Below are 22290 nucleotides of genomic sequence, written 5' to 3' on the forward strand. Positions count from 1 at the left end.
GTTTTCGGATTGCAACGCACCTGGGGATATATTGATGGGAAAAGCATGAATTACAGTGTGAATGTGTGTTACTGCTATAGTTGAAGGACTTTAAATGTAAAAGCCATATATGACAAGCACTTTCTACAAGCTACTTTACAGATTGCAAAGTGATTTTGAGATCACATAAATGTACTTAGCACTATTAGATTTTTTTTAAAGCATTATTAATGGGAGAAAGGGTGACATACAAGAATGCCAAAAGTTGTTTTAAAAATGCATGTGTTTTAGGAGCCACAACATGTTCTCATGAGGTGTTTGTCCTTCTTCACAGGAACCATTTTGCCAGGAGCTCCATTGCAGCCGGTGGTCAGAAAGGGAAGTCCTATTATACACTGACCTTCAGTACAAGCTTCAGCCATAAGGATGATGTCTGCTACTTTGCCTATCACTACCCATATACATACTCTTCTCTAAAGGTTATATTACATTGTCATGACTTGCTGTAGTTAACAATATGAGCATTAAGCAGTGTACATGTTTCTAGAGCCACAAGGACAATTTTACTATTTTATCCACTCTCTCAACCATGTTGTCTAATTTTTGTGGTTTTGTTTCATCATACCCACTATGTAATAACATTTTTTATCATGCCATGTCAAGAGCATAATGGTGCTGCAGTACTCCATACTGTGTGTTTGCATGTGCTCATACAGCATTAAATACTCTATTCTCCTATTGCTACACTTCCCACACCCCTAGTGTAACCCCAGATACACCTGCCTCCTGATAAACTCCACTGTTTTGTGATCTATATGTCCTTCATATCGGAGCTCTAATATCTACTGTGCTCCCAAATCACTACACAATCATTATGTCAATAGTTATATTATTGTAATAATATTTTGTCTTCCTTTATCCAGAGTGGCAATGTAGAATTGCTTATAATACAAGTAACAATAGAAGAGCTCAATTTCTTAATCACTCAGTCACAAGTGACCTAATAAACAGCCAGTGCAACAATAAAGTGCAGAGAACTCAAGATGAATGGGGCTCAAATGGAACTGAAATGTAAAAACTGCATTATGTTGCTCTTTCATTGTATCTTCAGATGCACTTGTCTAAACTGGAGGCTTTGAGGACCCCTCAGATCTACCTGAGACAGGACATTTTATGTGAAACTCTGGGGGGGAACAGCTGCCCCCTTCTGACCATCACTGCCATGCCAGAGTCCAACTCCAATGATCACATCTGTCAGTTTAGTAAGTAAACCTTTGTGCCTGTCTGCATGTGTCTTTTTTTGTTCGTACCTGCACAGAACTCTCATCATACATTCTGAAAATATGGATACCATATATAGAGAGCTTTGCTAATCATAGTACCACTGTCTGGAATCAGCTGGACATATCTGCAAGGGAAGAAACTAATCTACAGGCTTATTTTAAACTAAAATCTGGGAAGTAGTAGAATTGATTGACTACTGCTTCATATGTTGTGTTTGCTTTTAAAATATTTACAGGACTCCCTTCAAATAATACTGAAACTAAGTGTATCATTTTAGTGAAATAAAGGGAGTTGACATTTAAAGTAGACACAAAATAGAGAAAAATGTCCCATAAAACATGGAGCTGTCCTGGAAAATTGAGTATTGAGTATGCAACAAAATGTGTTTTTAAAAACAGCTGGCAGCTTTCAGTTGGGTGTGTTGTCATCTTAGACAAACAGACTTACTGACAAATCTAATCTGTTGTATTGATCATGGCAGTTCATTCTTGACCTTTGGTAACTCTAAATGTCACAAAATAATCTAAGATTAGAGGTTAATTTAGTCTTTTCAGAGTTTTCAACAGTATATGTCAGTCTTCTTTGCTCATAGTTGTAAGAATATTAAGGAGAATAGTACACCATGAAATCAGCCCTGGGGGATCAGGACATGCCAGTTCTTCCCAAGTAGGTTTGCAGCCCACTGTAGTTCACTGAAGCTGCTTCTCATCTGTGAAAAACTTTAAATTGAAGAACCTTTTTTCTTTTCTTGTTTCATCTTCCTGTATTTATGTTGGTCCTGTACTCTCCCTCCTCAGGGAATCGTCCATTGATCTTCCTGTCGGCCAGAGTGCACCCTGGGGAGACCAATGCCAGCTGGGTAATGAAGGGCACGCTGGAGTTCCTGATGGGCACCAGCCCACTGGCAGCCAGCCTTAGAGAGTCCTACATCTTCAAGATAGTCCCCATGCTCAACCCTGATGGAGTTATAAATGGAAGGTGAGCAGAAAAAGTCTAGAGATGGACAGAAATGAAAGCACACACATTCAAAACGTTCAGACTACACACTACACACACACTGAAGACGCATTCATCAGCTAAACCTGGGCCTGCACGGTGGTCACACATGTATTAAAACACACTCTTGATTCTCTAGCTCTGTTTTCCTCCACTCTGTATCCTTCCCCTCTTCTTCCTTCTCATTCTGCCATAGTCATCGTTGTTCTCTGAGTGGAGAGGATTTGAATCGGCAGTGGCAGAACCCCAATCTTGAGCTCCACCCTACCATCTACCACACTAAGAGCCTGCTGCAGTACCTTGCACACATACAAAGGGCACCACTGGTATGACCTCTAATTAACTGGACTTCAATTACTGATGCTTCATCATTTAGGAAATCTATAGAATCTTTTCTAGCTTCTTGTTAATGCTGATGCCATTTCTCCTTTTCAGCTGCACATTGTATTTGACTGCATGTCCACCACAGTCCACTAAATTTCACATCAATAAATCACCACATTAGATTTAACACATTAATGCAGTTACAATAAACAACGGCCTCTACCGGCCTCTGTGCTACACTGTGTCAGCAAGTTAATATAATGGGATATTCCTTTTTATGGGAGATTTGTTTACTGTGCAAAGGGGTGACAGCTTAAAGGCACAAAGCAGAGTGAGGCAGCAATTCTTTCTCTGCAAACAGACCTAAAGTTTACACAGAGAAAATGTCTATTGAGAAATACTTCCACTGACACGAGTTAATCAGACTGTCGGCTCGACAGCGTGTCATTTATTACAGCAGTTAAATTAAACAACATTTTTAATTGATGATGACACAAAGAAACAACAAATTTGAGCTATTGTCACTGTTCCTGATAACAGTGTGTCCTGATTGTTTGAGTTATGTTTTAATTATTTTACAATCTTATTTTTTATTTATTATATTTATGACTTCAGTAAACTAGTTTGGAAGAGCAAAGAGGGCAAATTTGCTGGATACATCATAAACTCTGTCCTTTCTACTTACTTTGCGTGTGTGTGTGTGTGTGTGAATGTGAATGCACAGGTGTTTTGTGACTACCACGGTCATTCCAGAAAGAAGAATGTGTTCATGTACGGCTGCAGCGTGAAGGAGACAGTCTGGCAGTCCAATATCAGTGCTACATCCAGTGACCTACAGGAGGACCTTGGATACAGGGTGAGCACACACTACGTTTAAAGATACTATTCTCACATCACATTGGTGAATATTAATTGCATTAAACTCAATGAGATCACCTTTATTAAATTATGCTCAGGCAGAAAGTTTGAGTCGAGAGATTGCTATCAGTGCAGGGTTAGGTTAAGATCAGTGTGTAGTTTTTTTTGCATTTGTGAATGCAAAACAAAAAGTTTGCTCTGAGAAGAATGCTAATAAACAGGCCAGTGAAATACAGAGTATCCTAGCGGACACGTAGCTTTGGGCTACAAGCCCTCAGCAAACAGTTTGGATTGTAGCAGTCAATACTGCAGCCTTACCAAGAACCTACTCAATACATAAGTGAGTGTGTTGAACAGTTATTTGTCCCTACTACAAAATGTTCTTTGTCATCCATCCACCCCCCAACGCACTGCACAAACACCCTCAGACATCCTGAACATTTTCCCTGTTTCTCAGGCGCTCCCTAAGATTCTCTCCCAGATCGCCCCAGCCTTCAGCATGGCCAGCTGCAGTTTTGTTGTGGAGCGATCCAAAGAGTCAACCGCCCGTGTTGTTGTTTGGAGAGAGATTGGAGTACAACGCAGCTATACAATGGAGAGCACGCTCTGTGGCTGTGACCAGGGCAAATATAAGGTATGTGTTCACAGGTTATGGACAAATAAAAGGCCTGACCTGCTATCAAATACCTTCTTTTTTGACGCCTCTAATGTTACTCCTTTTGTTGAGATTGAGTCAAGACAGTGTTTATCATCCACATCTAATAAGCCATGTGTCATAGGTAAGTGGATTGTAGAAAAGGCCTGAATTTACAACAGAATACATTTCCTTTCTATCAAAATCTCAACAAACAGGTCACATTATGCACTGCGCTTCACTAATGATGCATTCATTTCTTGCATGTTGTGTCTGATTTCGTTATAGTGTGTTTTTATCCATCCCCTGAAATGAGAGGGAGGTGCCCCCCATGCCTCTAAATGTCCACCAGGTGGAGCTACAGTCCTTAAATCTCTCCCTTTGCTTTGCCTCTGTCTTCCCCCTCCTCTTTATTGACCCCTTTACCTCCTTTTCTTCTCTCTCTGTCTTTTCACCCCATCTGACTTCCTTCCTACTGAATTCTGCCAATGTCAACATCTGACAAACCCAGAGGCAACCTTGTGATGCCATTTTTGGCACTGAATAGCACCCCCACTGGTTTGTGCAAAAGTATTTGTCCAGATGTGGAGGAACTACTGAATTGTGGCTGCATATCTCTGTGGCCAGGCCAAGTTTAGATGTCCCTAGTTCTGCTAAGGGAAAAAAGGAGCAAGGAAGTGTTTTTTTGTTTTTTTTGATTGGGTCAGGGTCGACTGTGTATATGTGAGTGTGTCTGTGCGAGTGTTCATTTACTTGTATGATTGAACAGTGCTGTGGAGAAATTGTAAGGGTTGTATGTGAGACTGCATATGCATTTGAATATGTCCTTCCTGCAAATGAATTATAGTATCATCTTCCTACATAAAAAGTTTCCTCAGCAGGCGCTTTCCCAGCATTGAGAATCAGGGCGTTTGAAGATGGGCAACAGCTCCATCCCCGGGCTCCAGAGCATCTATAAAAATAAAAATAAACACATTTTAAAGTTTATGTTAGACTTTTGATTTTTTTTTTTAATGTTTATTGGAAGCATTCTCATACACATACATACATCTACATGTGTGTGTGATTGTAGAGGTTGAGCTGTCATGAACATCTCTGTGTGTGACTGTTTATTCTGCTGAACACTTTTAAATTTTCTTTCATGTCCATGCTCCCTTCAGGGTCTTCAGATAGGCACCAGAGAGCTCGAGGAGATGGGAGCCCAGTTCTGTGTGGCCCTGCTGAGGCTGAAGAGGTTGACGGGGCTCCGCAACCACCAACACCTGCTGGATCTGGAGAGTGATATCATCGGGACGCATACTAAAGTGGCCAGGTTAGAAATACACATATTTAGAGGATATAGAGAGTGTTAATTTAAAGTGATCTGATTAGAAACACAGCTCATAAACAAACCTCTGTGCACAACAAGAGCCCAGGCTTAACACTACAGCTGCCGTACACCTAGGGCTGAGCAATTAATCGAAAAATAATCGAAACCGACATTTAGAAACTCTAATCGACTTAATCTTGCTCATGTCAATTAATCGTGGTGTTCACTGTTGCCATGACAGTAAAGGTTGCATATCTTTAGGGAATTTGAAAACTTGTCTCCAGTGATAATTTTAACCCAAACCATGATCTTTTCATAGTTCTAATCAAGTGGGTTTTGTGCCTAAACTAGACATTAACCACAGCGTCACACCTTAAAACTCAACATATCGTGTGAGGGCAGTGTAAAATACAAAGCAACGAAACTGTGAAAATACATAATTGTTCATCAAGGGTGGAGATAATCGTTCATTAATCGTAATCAAGGTTAGAAATTCAATTAATCGTGATTTTGATTTTTGCCATAATCGCCCAGCCCTACGTACACCTTTTTCTATAAACTCGTTTTTTTTGCACATCTGCACAAAACAACCTCATTACTGCCAGATACAATCCCTCCCTTGGAACTGCTACTCAACGGTGTGACTGTCACTCTGGCACTGAAGCACTTCTCAAGAAACAAATAGAGGTCTGCGTTTATGCAGGGCTGCCATGAGCATCATTGAAATTCTGTCAATGATCATGTGTGATGACTATAATGAAAACTCTGGAGTGAGGGAAGAAAGGGTCTGAATAATTGCCAGCAGTGTCATTATTTCTCTAAGATGGAGTGTAAAACAGCCAGAACATCTCTGTTTTTGTTGAAATCGGTCACACCTGCATAGCTGAGCCTTTTCCAGGGTCACAGTGTGCGGTTTACGGTATAGGACTGCACATGAAACCTACAAACTGCACCATTCTGCACAGTTGCTTGTAGCTTTAATATGTTAGCACAAAGAAAAGAAAAAATGGCAGAAATTAATCTGTTAAGCTTTAAGAACTCAAATGTAACTGGACTTCCTCTTTGGACATTGTTTTATAGGTGTTTAGAGTTCCTGCCACCTCATCTTTGCTTTGTCCAAGAGTATCAGCTGTGATTCATTACAGCTTTCAATTTGATTATTGTCTTGGAGTTCACAACTTAATGCACTGCTCTCTCTCTCTTCTCTGTATTGGCATTCACATAAACATATCCTATTCTAACCAAAATTAACTTAATATTTATTTCCTCATTGTTTGGGGTCCCACAGTGCTGTACAGGCAAAAATAATAATAATAGCTGCAAAATCAGCCAATTTTCCTTTTAAATTAGTGCTAATGTGTTAATCTTTTCATTTATCATTTAAAATTGCAGATATTCCCTGGTCTGACTTTCTCCAAAATGAGGATTTGCTGCTTTTCTTTAAACTGTAGATGGAATATTTCAGTGTTTCAGACTGTTGTTTGGATAAAAAAAGACATTTGAAGACATAGTCTTGGGCTTAGGGAAATGTGATGTACATTCTTCCCTATTTTCTGAAATTTTATAGACTAACCAGTTAAACACTAATAGCTTCTTTTCTTTTTTTTTCGACGTCCAGTCTTATTTTCATGTGACCTTATTAAAACCCAATAAATGGAGTACTGAATATCTTCTTTTCCTGTAAAAGGCCTCTGGTCACCTGGACCTTGAACATACATAACAGTTAAAGGTGATGATTAGGAGGTTTTTAACTCTAAAATCCTGAACCAAATTAGAATAAAGACTCAATCAAAAATGGTAGTTGCAGTAAAGTCAATTTTGAGACTTTATTCTTCATCCATAATTTAAGAAATGGCTTCAAAAGATGAGCCAGCTCTACTCTCTTCTACATCTTAACAAATGGCCACATGGCTTTATATCTAATCACCTCTATTAAAATTCCCTGTTCAGAAATATGAGGTCCATACAGATTACACTGTATTTCAGTTCAACACTGCAAATAAATGATTAAACGTGGCCAAACCCAAGCTGTGACCACCTAGGTTATCTTCATTTCTTTTCTTTTTTTTAAGTCAGTGTTCTTTCCTCCAAAGATTTGTTAAAGCAGTTGATTTAGAAGAATGGCTTTATACTCAAAACCACTTAATGCCCACCTCTCCCTGTATCTTACTCTCCCTGTCTCTACTGGTCTCTCTCCTACTATAACCTACTCTACTCTCATATTGATATATTCATTCATCATTCATGTCTTTGATCATTAAGGGACCCCAAAAGTGTTCTGGTGCTTGTGTTTTGCAAGAGCATCCTTTGAGATTGCTCTCATCCAGGGTTTATGGTTTTATGCGTGGGGCTTGGTATGGTACCACTTACCATTTAATAGGTCATCACAACAATGATAGGGCGGCCATTGGGAGGCGTCTGCAAATAAGTGAGTGTCTCGGAGTGCGTAAAATGGTGGATACGAGCATGGGTGCATTTTTGTGTGTGTGTGTAGAAAAAAACAGAGAGATGTGGTGTTTATGTAAGGGTTGGAGATGTGGAGGTTTATCAATATGTGAATTAAAGTTATGTGTTTTGATGTACATATTGTTCGTGGATGTGTATTTTACAGTGGTGCACAGATGACTGTGGTACTTGGAAACAGAAAATGGAACCCAAAGAAAGGGGAGATGGGATATTTCTATAATGGCCTGTAATCATTTACTCACAACTCTCATTATCTGTTTGGACAACAGTTTGTCCATCCAGATCATTAAACACACACACACACACACACACACACACACACACACACACACACACACACACACACACACACACACACACACACACACACACACACACACACACACATTATCCCACAAATACACATTTACAGTACATATACTGTATCTCTATATATCTCTCTCCCTCTCCCTCTCTCTTTCTTGCACTCACACACTGGAGAGCTTGGTGGGAGATCATTGTCTGAGCCCCCTGATCGACTGTCTCCCTGGGATCACATTTCAGACCATTAACACCATTAAAAACCCACTAAAGCCACTAAAACCTCAAAGAACCAGCAACCATTTAACCATTAAGACCCACAGGAAAAAAAAACAACAGCCTCACCAGTCAGAGCAACGACTCACCATTTGATCGTAGCTGTTATTGAAATATCATTTTTAAATTTTTTTTTTTTGCATTTTGTCATTATAACGTTCAAATATTTTTTTCCCACAAAAAAATAATACCACAAGCTGTCATTTAAACATTTTCTTCATCACATCAAAAAAAGCTAATATTTATATGTGGGTCAATGACGTATAAGGATTTATTTAAAAATAATAAATATGGGAATATCTATTGCAGTAATTCAAACATTAAGAAAGGTTGAGTACACATAAATACATATTAAAATAGTAAATTAGGTGTTTTATGTGTTTTTCCATCTCGATGAATTAGAACTGACCTTAAAAAAGTCATGTGGTGCGACCGTGATCTATCTTAAAATAAATGAATTTAAGTGTTTCAAAACAAATTATTTGCATGTCCTTTAAGTTTTTGTAAATAATAATCTCATATTTATGTTCTATTATGTCACAGTTGCCTTCTTAAATGTATGTAAGACTTATTTTTCCTGTAAATTGCTTAAAAATGATTGAAAAAATTTAAAAATACAATTCAGTTAAGCATACTGTATCAGTGATTAATATTAAAAGGGATATTTTACTCTGAATTTAATACAGTTATTGGTATTATTGGTCGCACCACATGATGTTTTGTCACTTTAAATAACAGAAAAATTACTAATAACTTGTGGTTTTTGAAAAGTTAAAGTGATTTCATATAAAGGAAAGGTACTACATATATATGGTATTTTTTAAAATCAATTTAAACCTTTTTCTAACTGAAAAAAATGCAGTTAGACTGAACATGTCATAGGCACGTCATTGACCCATGTATCTAAATAAACAGACATCATTATAATCCTACTATAACTGCAATTAATAGTTATATTCATTATAAATTAATTGGCCAATTATTTCCTCGATTAATGGTTTTAAGACTTAGAAGACTTTATTGTCATGGTACAATTGCACAACGAAATTCTATTGGCACTTCTCAGGCAATCAGAAAGACAATCACAGAAAGACAGATAAAACCATAAAAGGGCAAAGATGAGCATAAAAATACCAAAATAGAATAATGATTTGTCTATAAAATGGCAGAAAATGGTGAAAGATTTTATAATTTTAAAGGTTATGTCTTGAGATGCCCCCTTTTTGTTTGTCCTCATGTCCGAAACCCAAAAATACACAATCTACCATCAAGTCTGACTTTTGGCATTTTTGTTAAAAAAAATTAAATTAATCGATTACCAAATAGTTGCTTATTAATTTTCTGTTGATTGCCTAAATCTTACATTTTGCATGAATTACCCATACCTGGTTTGTGTTTTTTGTGTTCTCAAGAAACGGGCTCTTTAGCTGTGAATATCCAGGAGCATGAAGTCAATTTTAAATACATTATGTTGTTTTCTTACTCAGAGAATTCAGAATCTCCAGTGAACGTCTGAAATTATGGTAGCATCCTTAAAGACTGAGGAGCTGAACTATAAGATATATTTTTTAGTGTTATATACAGTAGCAGTCAAAAGTTTGGACACACTTTCTCATTCAAGGGAATGGGAAGGTGTGTCCACACTGATAGTTTCTCAGAATAACATGTAGAAAAGGCACATGAGTATAGCTTCTTTCAAATACCAATTAGTCAGAACTATATATGGACAAATACAATTCATTTAGTCTACACAGTCACTACAACAGACAGTAATGTCTCAATCCTGTTCATATAGACCGTTAAAAGATCTCTTCCTTATTGGATTTCAATGTGAGTGACAATGTAAGGGGACAATATACTGTCCTATTTAGAGCAAATGTTTACCTGAAGATATTATGAGGCTTCAGCCATCTGAGGTAGTCAAATAGAGTTGAAGTCATCCAGTTGGGAATTTGGTGCTAAAATCTACTTGATTTCACTAATCTGGATGACAGAAGGATAGATTTTGTCCCCTTACATAGAAAGTACATTATGAAAGGATTATGAAGGGGTCTCTTAAACACAAGTATGACTAGGACAACCTACAGCAAGAAAAATGTGTCAATGTTCATTTGATCACCTACTATTCTTTTAGGACAGATTTGAAAAAGTGTGAAGCTGTCCTTTAATGGAGATGCACAGTTAACTCTGACAGCCTTATGTGCACTCATGATGTTCTTGCGACTGACCAGCACCTGATGGAAAATACTGGCTGTGCATCAGGCAATCTGTTTACTGAGCTTTATTCACACATTGACGTGCAGAGAAATGTCCATTGTCCATGACTCCCGTGTTAATGACACTGTATTTTGTGTATCCAGCAGCTGCCCCACCACCTATGTGATGGAGGAGGATGAGCCGTCCTTTCTGGAAGCGATAGATTACAGCGCAGAGAGCAACGATGAGGACGCTGAACCTGAGAACGAGCACAGCAGTGAAGTCCACGAGACTCCCGATCACCTCGAGCATATGTCTGACTCTGAGACAAATCACAGGGACTAATAGCAGAGGTGTTTATCTCCTTCATATCAGGCAGTTTCAGCAATTAATCACCCAATGCTTGGATTGCTAGCTGATCTTAAATAAAAAAAACATCAGAGGTGAAATAGTTGACACTTAGAGCTTACACTTCTCACTCTGACTGGTGAGTTAATAGCTTAGAGATACTCCTGAAACTATTATATACACACTTAATGATGGTACATAGCTTACATGGCGCCATTCAGGTGTTTTTTCCCAGATGGATTGATTTTGTTGGCCCACTGGAGCCATTTGTGTTGCTCTTGAAGGTGAATACTCCACCTGCCTCCTTTCAGAAATGAGCCTTCAGTAAGAATCAGATTAGATTTCAATGAATGTTTTCACCTAAAAATCACCGTCACAAAATAACCTTCATGGACTATGAACTGTAACCCTTGACCTCAGACACCATATAGCCTCTGAGAATCACATAGCTAGCCAGAGCAGCAAACAGCAGGCACCGCTGATCCTTAACTTTAACCCTCACGCACTTGCTCATTTTTAACAGCTATCTGACAAGGCTGTGGTAGTGTGTTTAGAGCTAGTGGCCTCTGTAGGTACTGTTTTCCCCAATACTTTTTGGGGCCTGAGGGAAACTTGATCTCCCCCAGTGTCCAACTTAGAGATCTAACCAACCTGCCTTCATATTTCCTTTCTTCTCTTCCTTTAGTCTCATCCTGCACTTTAACTTTTTACTCCTTTTGTTAATTTGGACCTTTCCTGCCTCCTTTCGTCTTTCTTACAAGCCTAGATAGTGGTGTCTAAATAGGATGCTGGGATGACCAGACATGGCCTTATCTTATATCAGCTGTGGGGAAACATCGGTCACCCAAAGTATCCTATGTAGTGTTCCCTCAGATTTAACTACATTTTAGTTGTAACACTGTAACCCCTCTCTCTTCTGCCGTACTGCACACGGTCAGTTTGCCCACGTGCTGTTTGCCTTGCTTCATCTAAAACTATTTATATCACATAAATATAGTATGTCCACGTCTTTATAAAGACAAATCTTGAACACTGCATGAAATGCAGATATCACATCAAAAACTAACAGTTAGTCCAGTTTGAGTTCATTGGGTCATGTGCAGCAGTGAAACAAGAAGATGGAATGTAAAATATCCACACGCACTGTCAGTGTTTTCATTGTTTTTGATGATAGACAGTATTATAATGTTAGCAAGTATAGCAGTGATGAACAAAAAAAGCATGAGCTGCAGAGAGCAGAAAACCATTTTTTGCACTTTGGATATACACTATACACACAAAACAAAGAGAAAAATCACTTTATGTCACAGTTTGCAAACCTCAACTTTAATCACCTCATTAATTTTAAAGTTCTCAGAGCCCAGCCCAAAGCTGATGGTGATGTTGCTGTGATGTTTTAGAAAAAATTATACTGGAATTATTATAATTTTTTTCCTTTTTATTCTCCAGTCTGTGTGTACATTTTGTGGGTTTGCTTAGGAGAGACCCATGCAGAAAAAAACTGATGGTGCTTTGTATTGAGAGTAACTGTTTTCTTTCTCTGGTTATAGAGATGGTACATTCGTGTTGCATTTGTACAGCTAGCGCATGGCTTGTTTCTGTTGTTTTTATTTTGTAATTTATTAAGTATTGTTTCTGGGATGCGACCGGTATGTATGTATATGAGGCAAGTGTGTGTGTGTGTGTGCGTGTGTGCGTGTGTGCGCGCACACAAGTTTAAGTTATTCCATTATTCAGCTCAGCTAATGCTCTTACAGTGTGCTCCTTCTTTCAAATTTGATTATCCCCTCTCACTCTCCTTCACTCTTCCCAATCATTTTTTCCCTCTTTCTCCTTCCCTCTAAAACCTTTTTCATTCACACTTTTTCTGTCTTTCTCTTGGTTCTTCTTCGTTTTAAATTTAACTCATGAACATCTTTCAAACCCAGGGAGGTCATTGTTCTGGGCACATGTGTGTAATGTATGTGAAATAATCTTATGAGAATGTTGTGTGTGTGTGTGAATGTGTGGTTGTATCTATGTTAGTCAATAACAGTTAATGTCAACACAATGCTGGGCTACTTATGTTTTATTTTTGTTTGGGGGCAAACAAGCAGTGATAGAAACACATTTTAAGTTGATTGTAATGCAGAGAATTGAAGCTAAGAGTGACGCTATAGGAAATAAAATGTGAATGTGATAAACTGTCTGCTGTAGTTTTTTTTTTTTTACCTGCACTGTGGACCATGATGTGCTTTCACACACTGAGACTGAAATACATCTCTACAGCATTAACATTAAATGCAGCCCATATTTGTCCTCATGAAGACCTTTCCTCTAAAACTTGGTAAAATAACTGTTAGCACTCTGATTTCTTTTCACCTTCAATTTCCCTTCCAGATGCTTGATGGTAGATAATTGGGTTGAGGTTAAACCTTGATTACTCATGTTTGCAATACCATACACACTCTGAGGCTGTAGAAAAATGTTATTTTAACTGTATGTATGTGAGCTGTAGGGAGTAAGAACATTTTTCCTGCTGTACATCTTCCACCATACTGTATCTCTTGGTTTTTATTCCTAGATCAATATTGAACATACTTATCTTAGATTATTAACTCTAAACTGATGCTTAAACCTTAGTGTTAAAGGTGTGACCAAAGCCTGTAGTCAGTTTTAAACTACATTTATTCAGATAATCTGCTCCTGGCAGCCTTGAAGCACCGCACTTTTTTGCCTCCCTGTCAGTTCTCAGATCTGTGGTGAACAACAACGAATGATATTCCTGCTGCAGCCAGTTTTATAGCCCATTCCTCTGACTATAACCATGACATGGCTTGTTTATGATTTACCAACCGCAGATTAGATTTGTCAGCCTGTGAGATGTTATCTTGCTGTCATCATCTATCTATCTAAATGTTATCATACATGTGGAAACGCTTGAATTAACACCAGAGATTCCTCCTATGCAGATGTGAAAAACTAATTGCAATGTATTTTAAGAAGATTTAAAAAAAAAAAAAAAAAGATATACAACAGTTTAAGAATCTTAACAATCTGAGGATGCCTGTCCTCAATCAGCCTCTTGAAGCGCAGCAGCTCTTTCTAATAAATCTTGTGGCCTAAAAAAGAAAACAGAAGCTATCAGTAGTGGTAAATCTGTCTTCTCTGAGCTTCTATCAAAGCTATGACATGAACCTGACAATAGCTGTGTTAATTTAGCCTGGAAACACAGTGCAACATCTCCGTTATCACCACCATTACTTGGTTAAGTGTTAAAAAACAACAACACTGGGTTTGGTTTGATTTATTTCTGGGCTAATAGAGCATAAGTAGACACTCAATCATCTCATGTCAGTGGCACAGTTGTATAAGAATTTGTTTAGCATGTACCTCTGCTGCTTGAGTGCCCCATGTAACCTAATCTTTTGCAACTGAGGAAATGAACAAGGCGAGAAGGGGGCAACAAAAAGCCAGCGCAAATGTCCTTAAAAGAAGTATTGTATGATGCTGAATGTAAATGGATATAAATGGACAGAAGGATGCAGAAGAGGAGGAGGAGAGTAAGACATGGCAGGGTATAAAAAGCCGGAGCGGAAGAAAAGCGGAGGAGAAGAATTTGGAGAGGTGGAGGAGAATTTTAATCTGAGGAAGGCAGCGCAGAGAAAAGCTCTCTTCCTCTCTAAGCCCCACGCCCTCACTTCCTGTCCCCGCTGTCAATCAAAGCAGCTGAAGTGCATCAGACAAAAGACAACCCCCCACCCCTAACACACCCCCAACACACATAGAGTTCCAACAAAAACCACAAACACCAGCACCAACCAACAAATTAACTGCTCTTGTCAGAAGTGTGTGTGTGTGTGTGTGTGTGTGTGTGTGTGTGTGTGTGTGTGTGTGTGTGTGTGTGTGTGTGTGTGTGTGTGTGTGTGGGGGGGGGGGGGGGGGGTGTGGGTGTGTTGCAGGGTGAAGGGTTTTGAACTGCTTCTGTAGGTTTCTCATGTTCATCAGAGACCCCTAATTAGAATCTCTCTCCGTCTCTCGCTGTGTCTCACGCATTCACGCAGGCATCGTGCCCAGCTTCCATCCTCACACTGACTCTTATTTCTGTAGTCTAAGTGTGGCTCTGTGGGCCTCTAATAGCGTAGCCAATTAGTGCCAGAGTCCGACTTGGCTGCTTCTTTAACTCACTGGTGGTCCCACTGAGGGACAGAATGGCTGCTCTGAAAAGGTACAAGTCCACAAAGAACGGCCTGACAAAGACGTGTGTGTATAGGCTGCATGTCACAGCAGCACACAAGGCTGGAGCAACGCTATGTGTATGTATTTGTGTGTGTGTGTGTGCGCGCTAGATCTCATTGTCATTCAGCATCAGAAGTCCTCGACAAAGGGTTAAGCATTTCCACATTTTGATTTAGGGAGAAATGCTTTTGAAGAGCGGTGGATGGATAGAAATGGTGACATTAACGCTGAAGATACCAAATTCAAACCCACACATGGTTTTCAACCTGACAACAACCACAGTATTTATTTTCATCTTCTATGAAAACAATGTTAAACAATAACCTGTATTTGTGTAGCATGTTTCAAAACAAAGAACATTTTCTCTTTTTTAATTGTTCCCTTCATTCACCTCGAAAGGTCTCATTGAGATTAAAATCTCTTTCAAGGGAGACTCGGACAAGAGGACAGTTACAACATAAGCAACATAAACAAGCATAAACCACATACAAAGACTAGTATAACTCACATGCAACAACTGAAAAATAAATGTCATAAATGTGTCTCCAAAACATTCAAAATGTAATAAAAACACTGAATTAAGAAGGAAACACACTAACTATGAATGACTCAAATCTCTGGTTTATACCTCAGTTTATTGTTTCAGGAGGAAGCTTATTTAAAAGCTTTTTTTACCCAAATCCTCAAAACCACATGTCAGTACAACCAAAACAATATAATAATAGAAGTAACTGGGATAAAGCAAAGAAGAGATTCCTTTGACACAAATTAAACAATAGAGTTAAAAGAGACCACAATGTTTATGAAAATGACATTTTAATAAATATTTAAAAGAGGCCACTGAAGTAGTAAGGTATCTCTCAACAAAACCTTGAAATCAATTCTAAAATCAACTGGAAACAAATGCAAAGATGCTAAAATGGCAGTTATATGATTTGTTAATATTTATTTAACTATATATATACTATATATTTTACTCTCATTAAAATGGTGAAATGACTGTCAGTGGCAGTGTGAGCATGGCTGATCAAAATATTCAAGGATCCAACTAATTCCTGGTGTTTTAAATTAATACTAATGCATAAATTGACACTGGTTAGAATAAAAATATGAAGAAAATCAAAATCTGTACATTCAGGATAGCGGGTATCTCTCACTAGGGGCAGCAACCTCTGATTGTGTTCTTGTAAATCCACTGTGCAGGTTTGTGTTTTGTATTTTTCTGATTAATTATTTTCTAATTAATTAATAAGCAATATAAAAAGGGGGTGTCATAAAATGTTTGACAGCTGTGACAGCCACTCTCAAACCACCATACGGTGGCAGGATGCCATTTTTTTTTCTTTTTAGGATGGCAAAGTCATGACCCACCCTGCTCTGTCCCAGATTGGCTGGTACTCGTTGCCTTCATTGGTTGGGTAGATTAGGTTTAGGTATGAGATGTGAGATTGGTTAAGGGCCAGTGTAAGTATCTTACCTTGCAAGGCAGCTGGATTCGTGAGATCACATGATTGCCATCTTGTCAGGCTTCAAGATATGTGCTTGTGTCTTAACCACCAATGGTTCACAGCACACAGCAAGTCCTATGTAGGTTCTCACAATCTCACAAAGCCAGCTGCTTCACAAGGGGATAGTTCATCCAATCACCTGCCAAGTATTTTTTTTAAAGTTTAACATGTAACACTTTTAAATGTAACAAACCATCTGGCGCTTTAAGTTAAACAACATCAGGGTAAGCCAATCAGAAAATCGAAGCTTTGAAGAAATCAAAATATTGCTTGCAGGAGGAGGCATGTCCCATGGGCCTATCTGCAGGCTCTACATGACACACCCACTTTACTACATGACTTGGTTAGATTTGGGCATGAGCAGTAAGATGGTTTTGGTTAGGGGAAAGGGGTCCCGGGGATGTGTCATATGGCATGCCCTTACAATGTGTGCTGTGTAGGTCTGTAATACAGCAGATAGATCCTTCTACCATCCAACTCCATTCTGGCCCTAAATGATGTCACACAAGCAAGATGGCACCTCCTGGAAACAAGATGACATGTGTGTATAGCTGTAGAAAGTGGAGACGTGTCATCCATCTTTTTATACAGTCTATGCTTGACACAAATAACACATTATGTTCAAATCAAATGCCCTGCAAACATTTCACAGAAGCTCACATGGACCCACTTTCTCTTTTGCATATCAATAGAGCCAGATAGTAGAACACACACACACACACACACACACACACACACACACACACACACACACACACACACACATAATTGGTTACGTAGGGAGCAGAGCCAACTTGCACTTCTCGTTGCCATGGTAACCTGAGAGACTGATTTTTCTAGAAGCACTTACTCACATCCCGTCTGTTATTCACGTTGTTTGTTCATTTATTCCTCCTTTTAGCCGTTCTTTATACAATGCTGTCCCTCTCTCTCTGGGTGCTTTTCAACCCATTTCCATTCCCACCTCTCCACCAATAAGATGCCCTCATAGCATGCATATGCAAACGAGGCAGACTTGAAACCAATTAAAAAGAATTGAATAATGAACAGCATTGTGTCCTCCACAGTTGGACACAGAGATAGTGGCTGAGACCCACTGACACAACATCTAAACAGTTACAATGCCTGTATAATTTACTTCTGACAGTAAAGCAAAGGATCTAAAAATCAGAATTAGTTTTTTTACTTGAGGTGGAAATGAACTCCTGCTTGATGTGCGTGTTTTATCAGCACAGTAGAGACTGATTTAATGATTTCATCTGTATAGGTTAACTCTTGTCTTTACTTGAAAGCATTTCTTTACTTTTCTTGTTTTCTTTCCCCATCCCTGTCCTACTCCAACCTCATCTTTTCCCTAATGTCCCCCCTCGCCTCCCCCACAGTCCTCTTCAGGGTGTATCAGGTTATCACTGGCCAGCAAAGCAGGAAACAGGAAGTTTGATCGCCCCATAGACAAAACTCTGGAGATAGATGATCAAATACTCCTGCTGTTTGGGAGCACAAGTGTTGTCCTCCTGCAAAGATAAGTATGTCAGAGCTCCAAAACAGTATATCAATTATAGAGAGATTCAGAGGTAAAAAGACACAGAATATAATAAAATTCAAACTTTTGTGACAATTACATCTCTAATTCGAGCTATGAAAAAAAACAAGCAATGTTCTGTACAGTGTGGAAATATCTGGTCTTTTCAATAATTTAGTCAGTTGTCAAGGAAATATGTTCTTCTCTTTCAGTAATAAGTATTATTGAAGACATAACCCACCAAAATAAAAACATTTTCTGAAATGTTCTTTACTTCGAAAGTTTCCACTGCACATGAAATACAATACACAAACCTGACAACAGCAGATCCAGAGCTGAGTGGAAGCCAAAAGTGTACAATACTAAATAAATAAGACATGAAATAAATAATCATGTGAATATGAATACAGACAAAATATTTGACGTAACCATAAAATCTGTGTTAAATAATCTCACATTTTTAAAACTCAGCTCACATTTATTAAATTCACAATAACATTGTTACTTTTTATTTAAACCTGCAGTGCAGTCAGTTGTCAAGGAAATATGTTCCTCTCTTTCAGTAATAAGTATTATTGAAGACATAACCCACTAAAATAAAAAAAAATTCTGAAATGTTCTTTACTTCGAAATTTGTTGAAATTGAATGCCAGAACAGAAGAAAATATAGACAAGACAAACACAAGAGGATAAAGGAGAGATCCAAGAGTAAAGACATCAGAAAGTATGTGGAGAGGAAATAATGAGAAGATAGTAAGAGTAAAAGAAAACATAAAGGTCTGATGGAGGACAACAACAAGAAGCGACAGACATTGAGGATGAGAGAAGAGAAGAACGGACAGCTCTATACTCTTGTGTCAGCTTTCTGTCAAAGAGAGAATGAAAGGAAAGAAAGGCCAAGAGACAGCGAGCTCTGATAGTCCTATGTCAGCGTCCAGTCAGACTCCAGACCAAGGCGACTTGGGGATGTCAATGGATGGACGCCAGCAAGGTCAACAGCCTATAACCTTCAGGTTAACACATAGACTTAATAGACACACTATGCACGTATACACACAAGCTATTTGGATAAATGCATAAAACACAGAGAGACACTTAACATAAAGCTGCACGTTAGAGTTCAGGGAATGCCAGGGGAGAGACAGCATAGTACACATAATGAATGTGGTGAAACAGAGAGTGAGTGGTGATGATAGATCTAGAAAGAGAAACACACAGACAGACTGGCACACACATTGTCTCAGGAGTGTAATTAATATGCAAGTTAAAGTACATCCGAGTGAACACAGAGATTTGACCACTTTATTGTATGTATGCATCTCTCTATTGTACATAAATGTGCAAGTCCATCTGAAATCACATTTTATTACCCCCCCCCCCCCCCCCCTTTTTTTTTTTTTTAAATGAAAGGCCTAATTGATAAGTTTTGTTTTATTAGAAGGAAGGAAAGAAGGTCTTTGAGGAAATATCAGAATTTTGACTTAGTCGACTGGAGGAGGGCATAGCTGGCAGGCTACTGATGTTACAATAAATGTTTTTTTTTTTGTTTTTTTGTTTTTTTTTGTGGGGGGGGGGGGGGGGTGTGGGACATCGCTTGTGAAAGAACTGTTTATTATGGAAAAACTGCCACTGTATTTTATAAATGAATAGTTGATTTTGATTATTAATGTGGATGACTATTGATTAAGAAAATTGAATGCTTTCAATTTTATTTAATTTTTTATTGTATTAGTTTATTTGTCAGGGACAGTGCATATTAATAAACATATCTGTAAATATGCCAGAATTGCCCCAAAGGCTAGTTTCCATCTGTTGTCCCTGGCCAGGTGTGAGTTGGCAGCCTAAAATCAAGAAACAGATTTAAAACATTATAAGACAAGCGAGTTACAATAAGTATAAAATACAGAGTGACGTAAGCAGCACACAGTAAAAGCAAAGCAAACTACGACTGAACAAAGCGACAAACAAACACAACAGTGTATTTCATAAATGATTACTCGATTTTGATTGTTAACGCGGATGACTATTGATTAAGAAAATTCAATGTGTAGTGCTTTTCACAACATCTCTTGCCTTTGTTTGCATGTGCATGCGTCTCTTACTTTAATTGACATAGGTAATTATCAAAAGAGAGCTGGATGGTGAAGGAACCTTAAACAGGTGATAGTTCAGCAGCAGCAGCAGCAGCAGCAGCGGCAAGGAGTCTACTGGGAATTCAGGTGTGTGACAGGTGATAGACAGGCTTGTTTAAGACCTGAGCTTCCCTGACCTGACCGAGCAATCAAAAACAGCTATTCAAGGTCTAAAAACACATGTTTTGTTTTTTTCTCCAGATTTTTTAATGTGGGTGTGCTGTAGTTACATGTTGGTTCTCTCCTGTGTTTTTAATTAACAATAGAGCTACAAGACATAATTTCTGCTAATGCTATGTCTTCTCTGATAAGCTGTCAATCACAAGATCTACAATCCACCAAAAGCTAAAATATATGACCTCCTGTGTGACCCCGAAAGTTGACCGAGTGACTGTCAAGTCACGTTCCAAGGTAATAGGTAACCTCCAATCCCATCAGCAAAAAAAAAGCAGTTGTGTGACCATCCTCCAAGATTTAGAAGGTAATTTAAGGATTGGGGCAGGCAGCTGGTATTTGGCTGTCGTAATTGACAGGAGAGTTGTTATCGATGCAGAAGGCAGAGATGGGATGAGGGGTGAATTCCTGACTGAAAGAGCTCCGCTTCAAAGCTCTCTGGAATGTTAAGAGCAAAGACTCACAGGAGCCAAAATACATCAGAGTGTGTATCGTACAGCAAGCTCCACTGCACATGAAATACAATACACAAACCTGACAACAGCGGATCCAGAGCTGTGTGGAAGCCAAAAGTGTACAATACTAAATAAATAAGACATGAAATAAATAATCATGTGAATATGAATACAGACAAAATATGTGACATAACCATAAAATCTGTGTTAAATAATCTCACATTTTTAAAACTCAGCTCACATTTATTAAATTCACAATAACATTGTTACTTTTTATTTAAACCTGCAGGGCAGAACTTATACATATAAATGAACATCAGTTACATTAAAGCCCAAACATGTTCACACAATACTGATTAAGTCTATCACCAACACCAGAGAAATCTCTCTGCATTTCACACCATACTGGAGCTTTTCATCCGGTGTCAGGTTTGACAATCCCACACTGGCTGGTTAGCGCTCTGCTAACTTGAATGGGGATAAAATAATTTAAATGTGCTGCTCTTCTAGACTTTCCAAATGTTATTGAACGGAATAGTGAAACAAGTCATTTTGTGGGGGTTGTGTGATGCTCAAAACAATTTATCCCCTCTTTTACAGTTGCAACAGTTGACAGAGTAGGCTACGCTGGAGCCTGTGACAGCATCTTTTAAAGCATTTTTTAAAGCATTTTTATTTTATCAGTTGTTAGGTGCTGTTTGTCTTGGTTGGTAGAAAAAGACTGTTTTTAAAAGTAGTATAATGTAATAAAATGATTGTCAATCATCAAAACAGACTTTGGAAAAGGGACATTTTGAACTAAAAACTTATGTAATGACCAGAGCTTTAAAAATGTACCGTCTTATTTCACTGTTTTATGGTTTGTATTTAATCTAATTTAAATTGATTTTTTACTTTTTACAGCCTTACAGTATTATTTAATATTTCATATTCTCCATAGAATTGGATAATAAAATGACTTTATTTGCAAGCCAGTGCACATAAAATATTTGGTCCCCAATAATAAAAACAATTAACTCAAATGATTTTGTTAATTTGCCAAATGAAGAAAGGTCCATAAAATATAGTAATGGCATGACAATGCATGCTGTTTATAAACAACAGTTCTGAGTATAAGTTAGTTTTATGAGCTATAAATCTCAGCGACTATTAGTTAATGTAACCCTAATATTCCCCCATTATTATTTTGGAAGAGAAAGTGACAAAAATATTCCCCTTTATATCTTTTAGGTACCACATGCTGCAAATTCAATAATACAGTGATTAATGATACAATAAGTGACAGTTAAATGAAAAATGTACTTGTTTAAT

General features: G+C 38.2%; 1 protein-coding gene across 2 annotated transcripts in view; it reads left to right on the forward strand.

Moving 5' to 3' along the window:
• agtpbp1 (ATP/GTP binding carboxypeptidase 1) overlaps positions 1-13149 on the forward strand; it is a 28757-nt gene extending 15608 nt beyond the window's left edge. For both annotated transcript variants that reach the window (XM_062417306.1, XM_062417307.1), the window contains exons 19-26: positions 314-458; positions 1091-1241; positions 2061-2241; positions 2456-2585; positions 3308-3439; positions 3899-4075; positions 5236-5387; positions 10787-13149. In XM_062417306.1, coding sequence (XP_062273290.1) covers positions 314-458; positions 1091-1241; positions 2061-2241; positions 2456-2585; positions 3308-3439; positions 3899-4075; positions 5236-5387; positions 10787-10967 — 1249 coding nt within the window. In that variant the 3' untranslated portion in view covers positions 10968-13149. The remainder of the gene's footprint in view (positions 1-313; positions 459-1090; positions 1242-2060; positions 2242-2455; positions 2586-3307; positions 3440-3898; positions 4076-5235; positions 5388-10786) is intronic.
• Positions 13150-22290: the final 9141 nt, after the last annotated feature.

This window comes from Scomber scombrus, chromosome 4 (assembly GCF_963691925.1).
Source record: "Scomber scombrus chromosome 4, fScoSco1.1, whole genome shotgun sequence".
Taxonomy (NCBI): domain Eukaryota; kingdom Metazoa; phylum Chordata; class Actinopteri; order Scombriformes; family Scombridae; genus Scomber; species Scomber scombrus.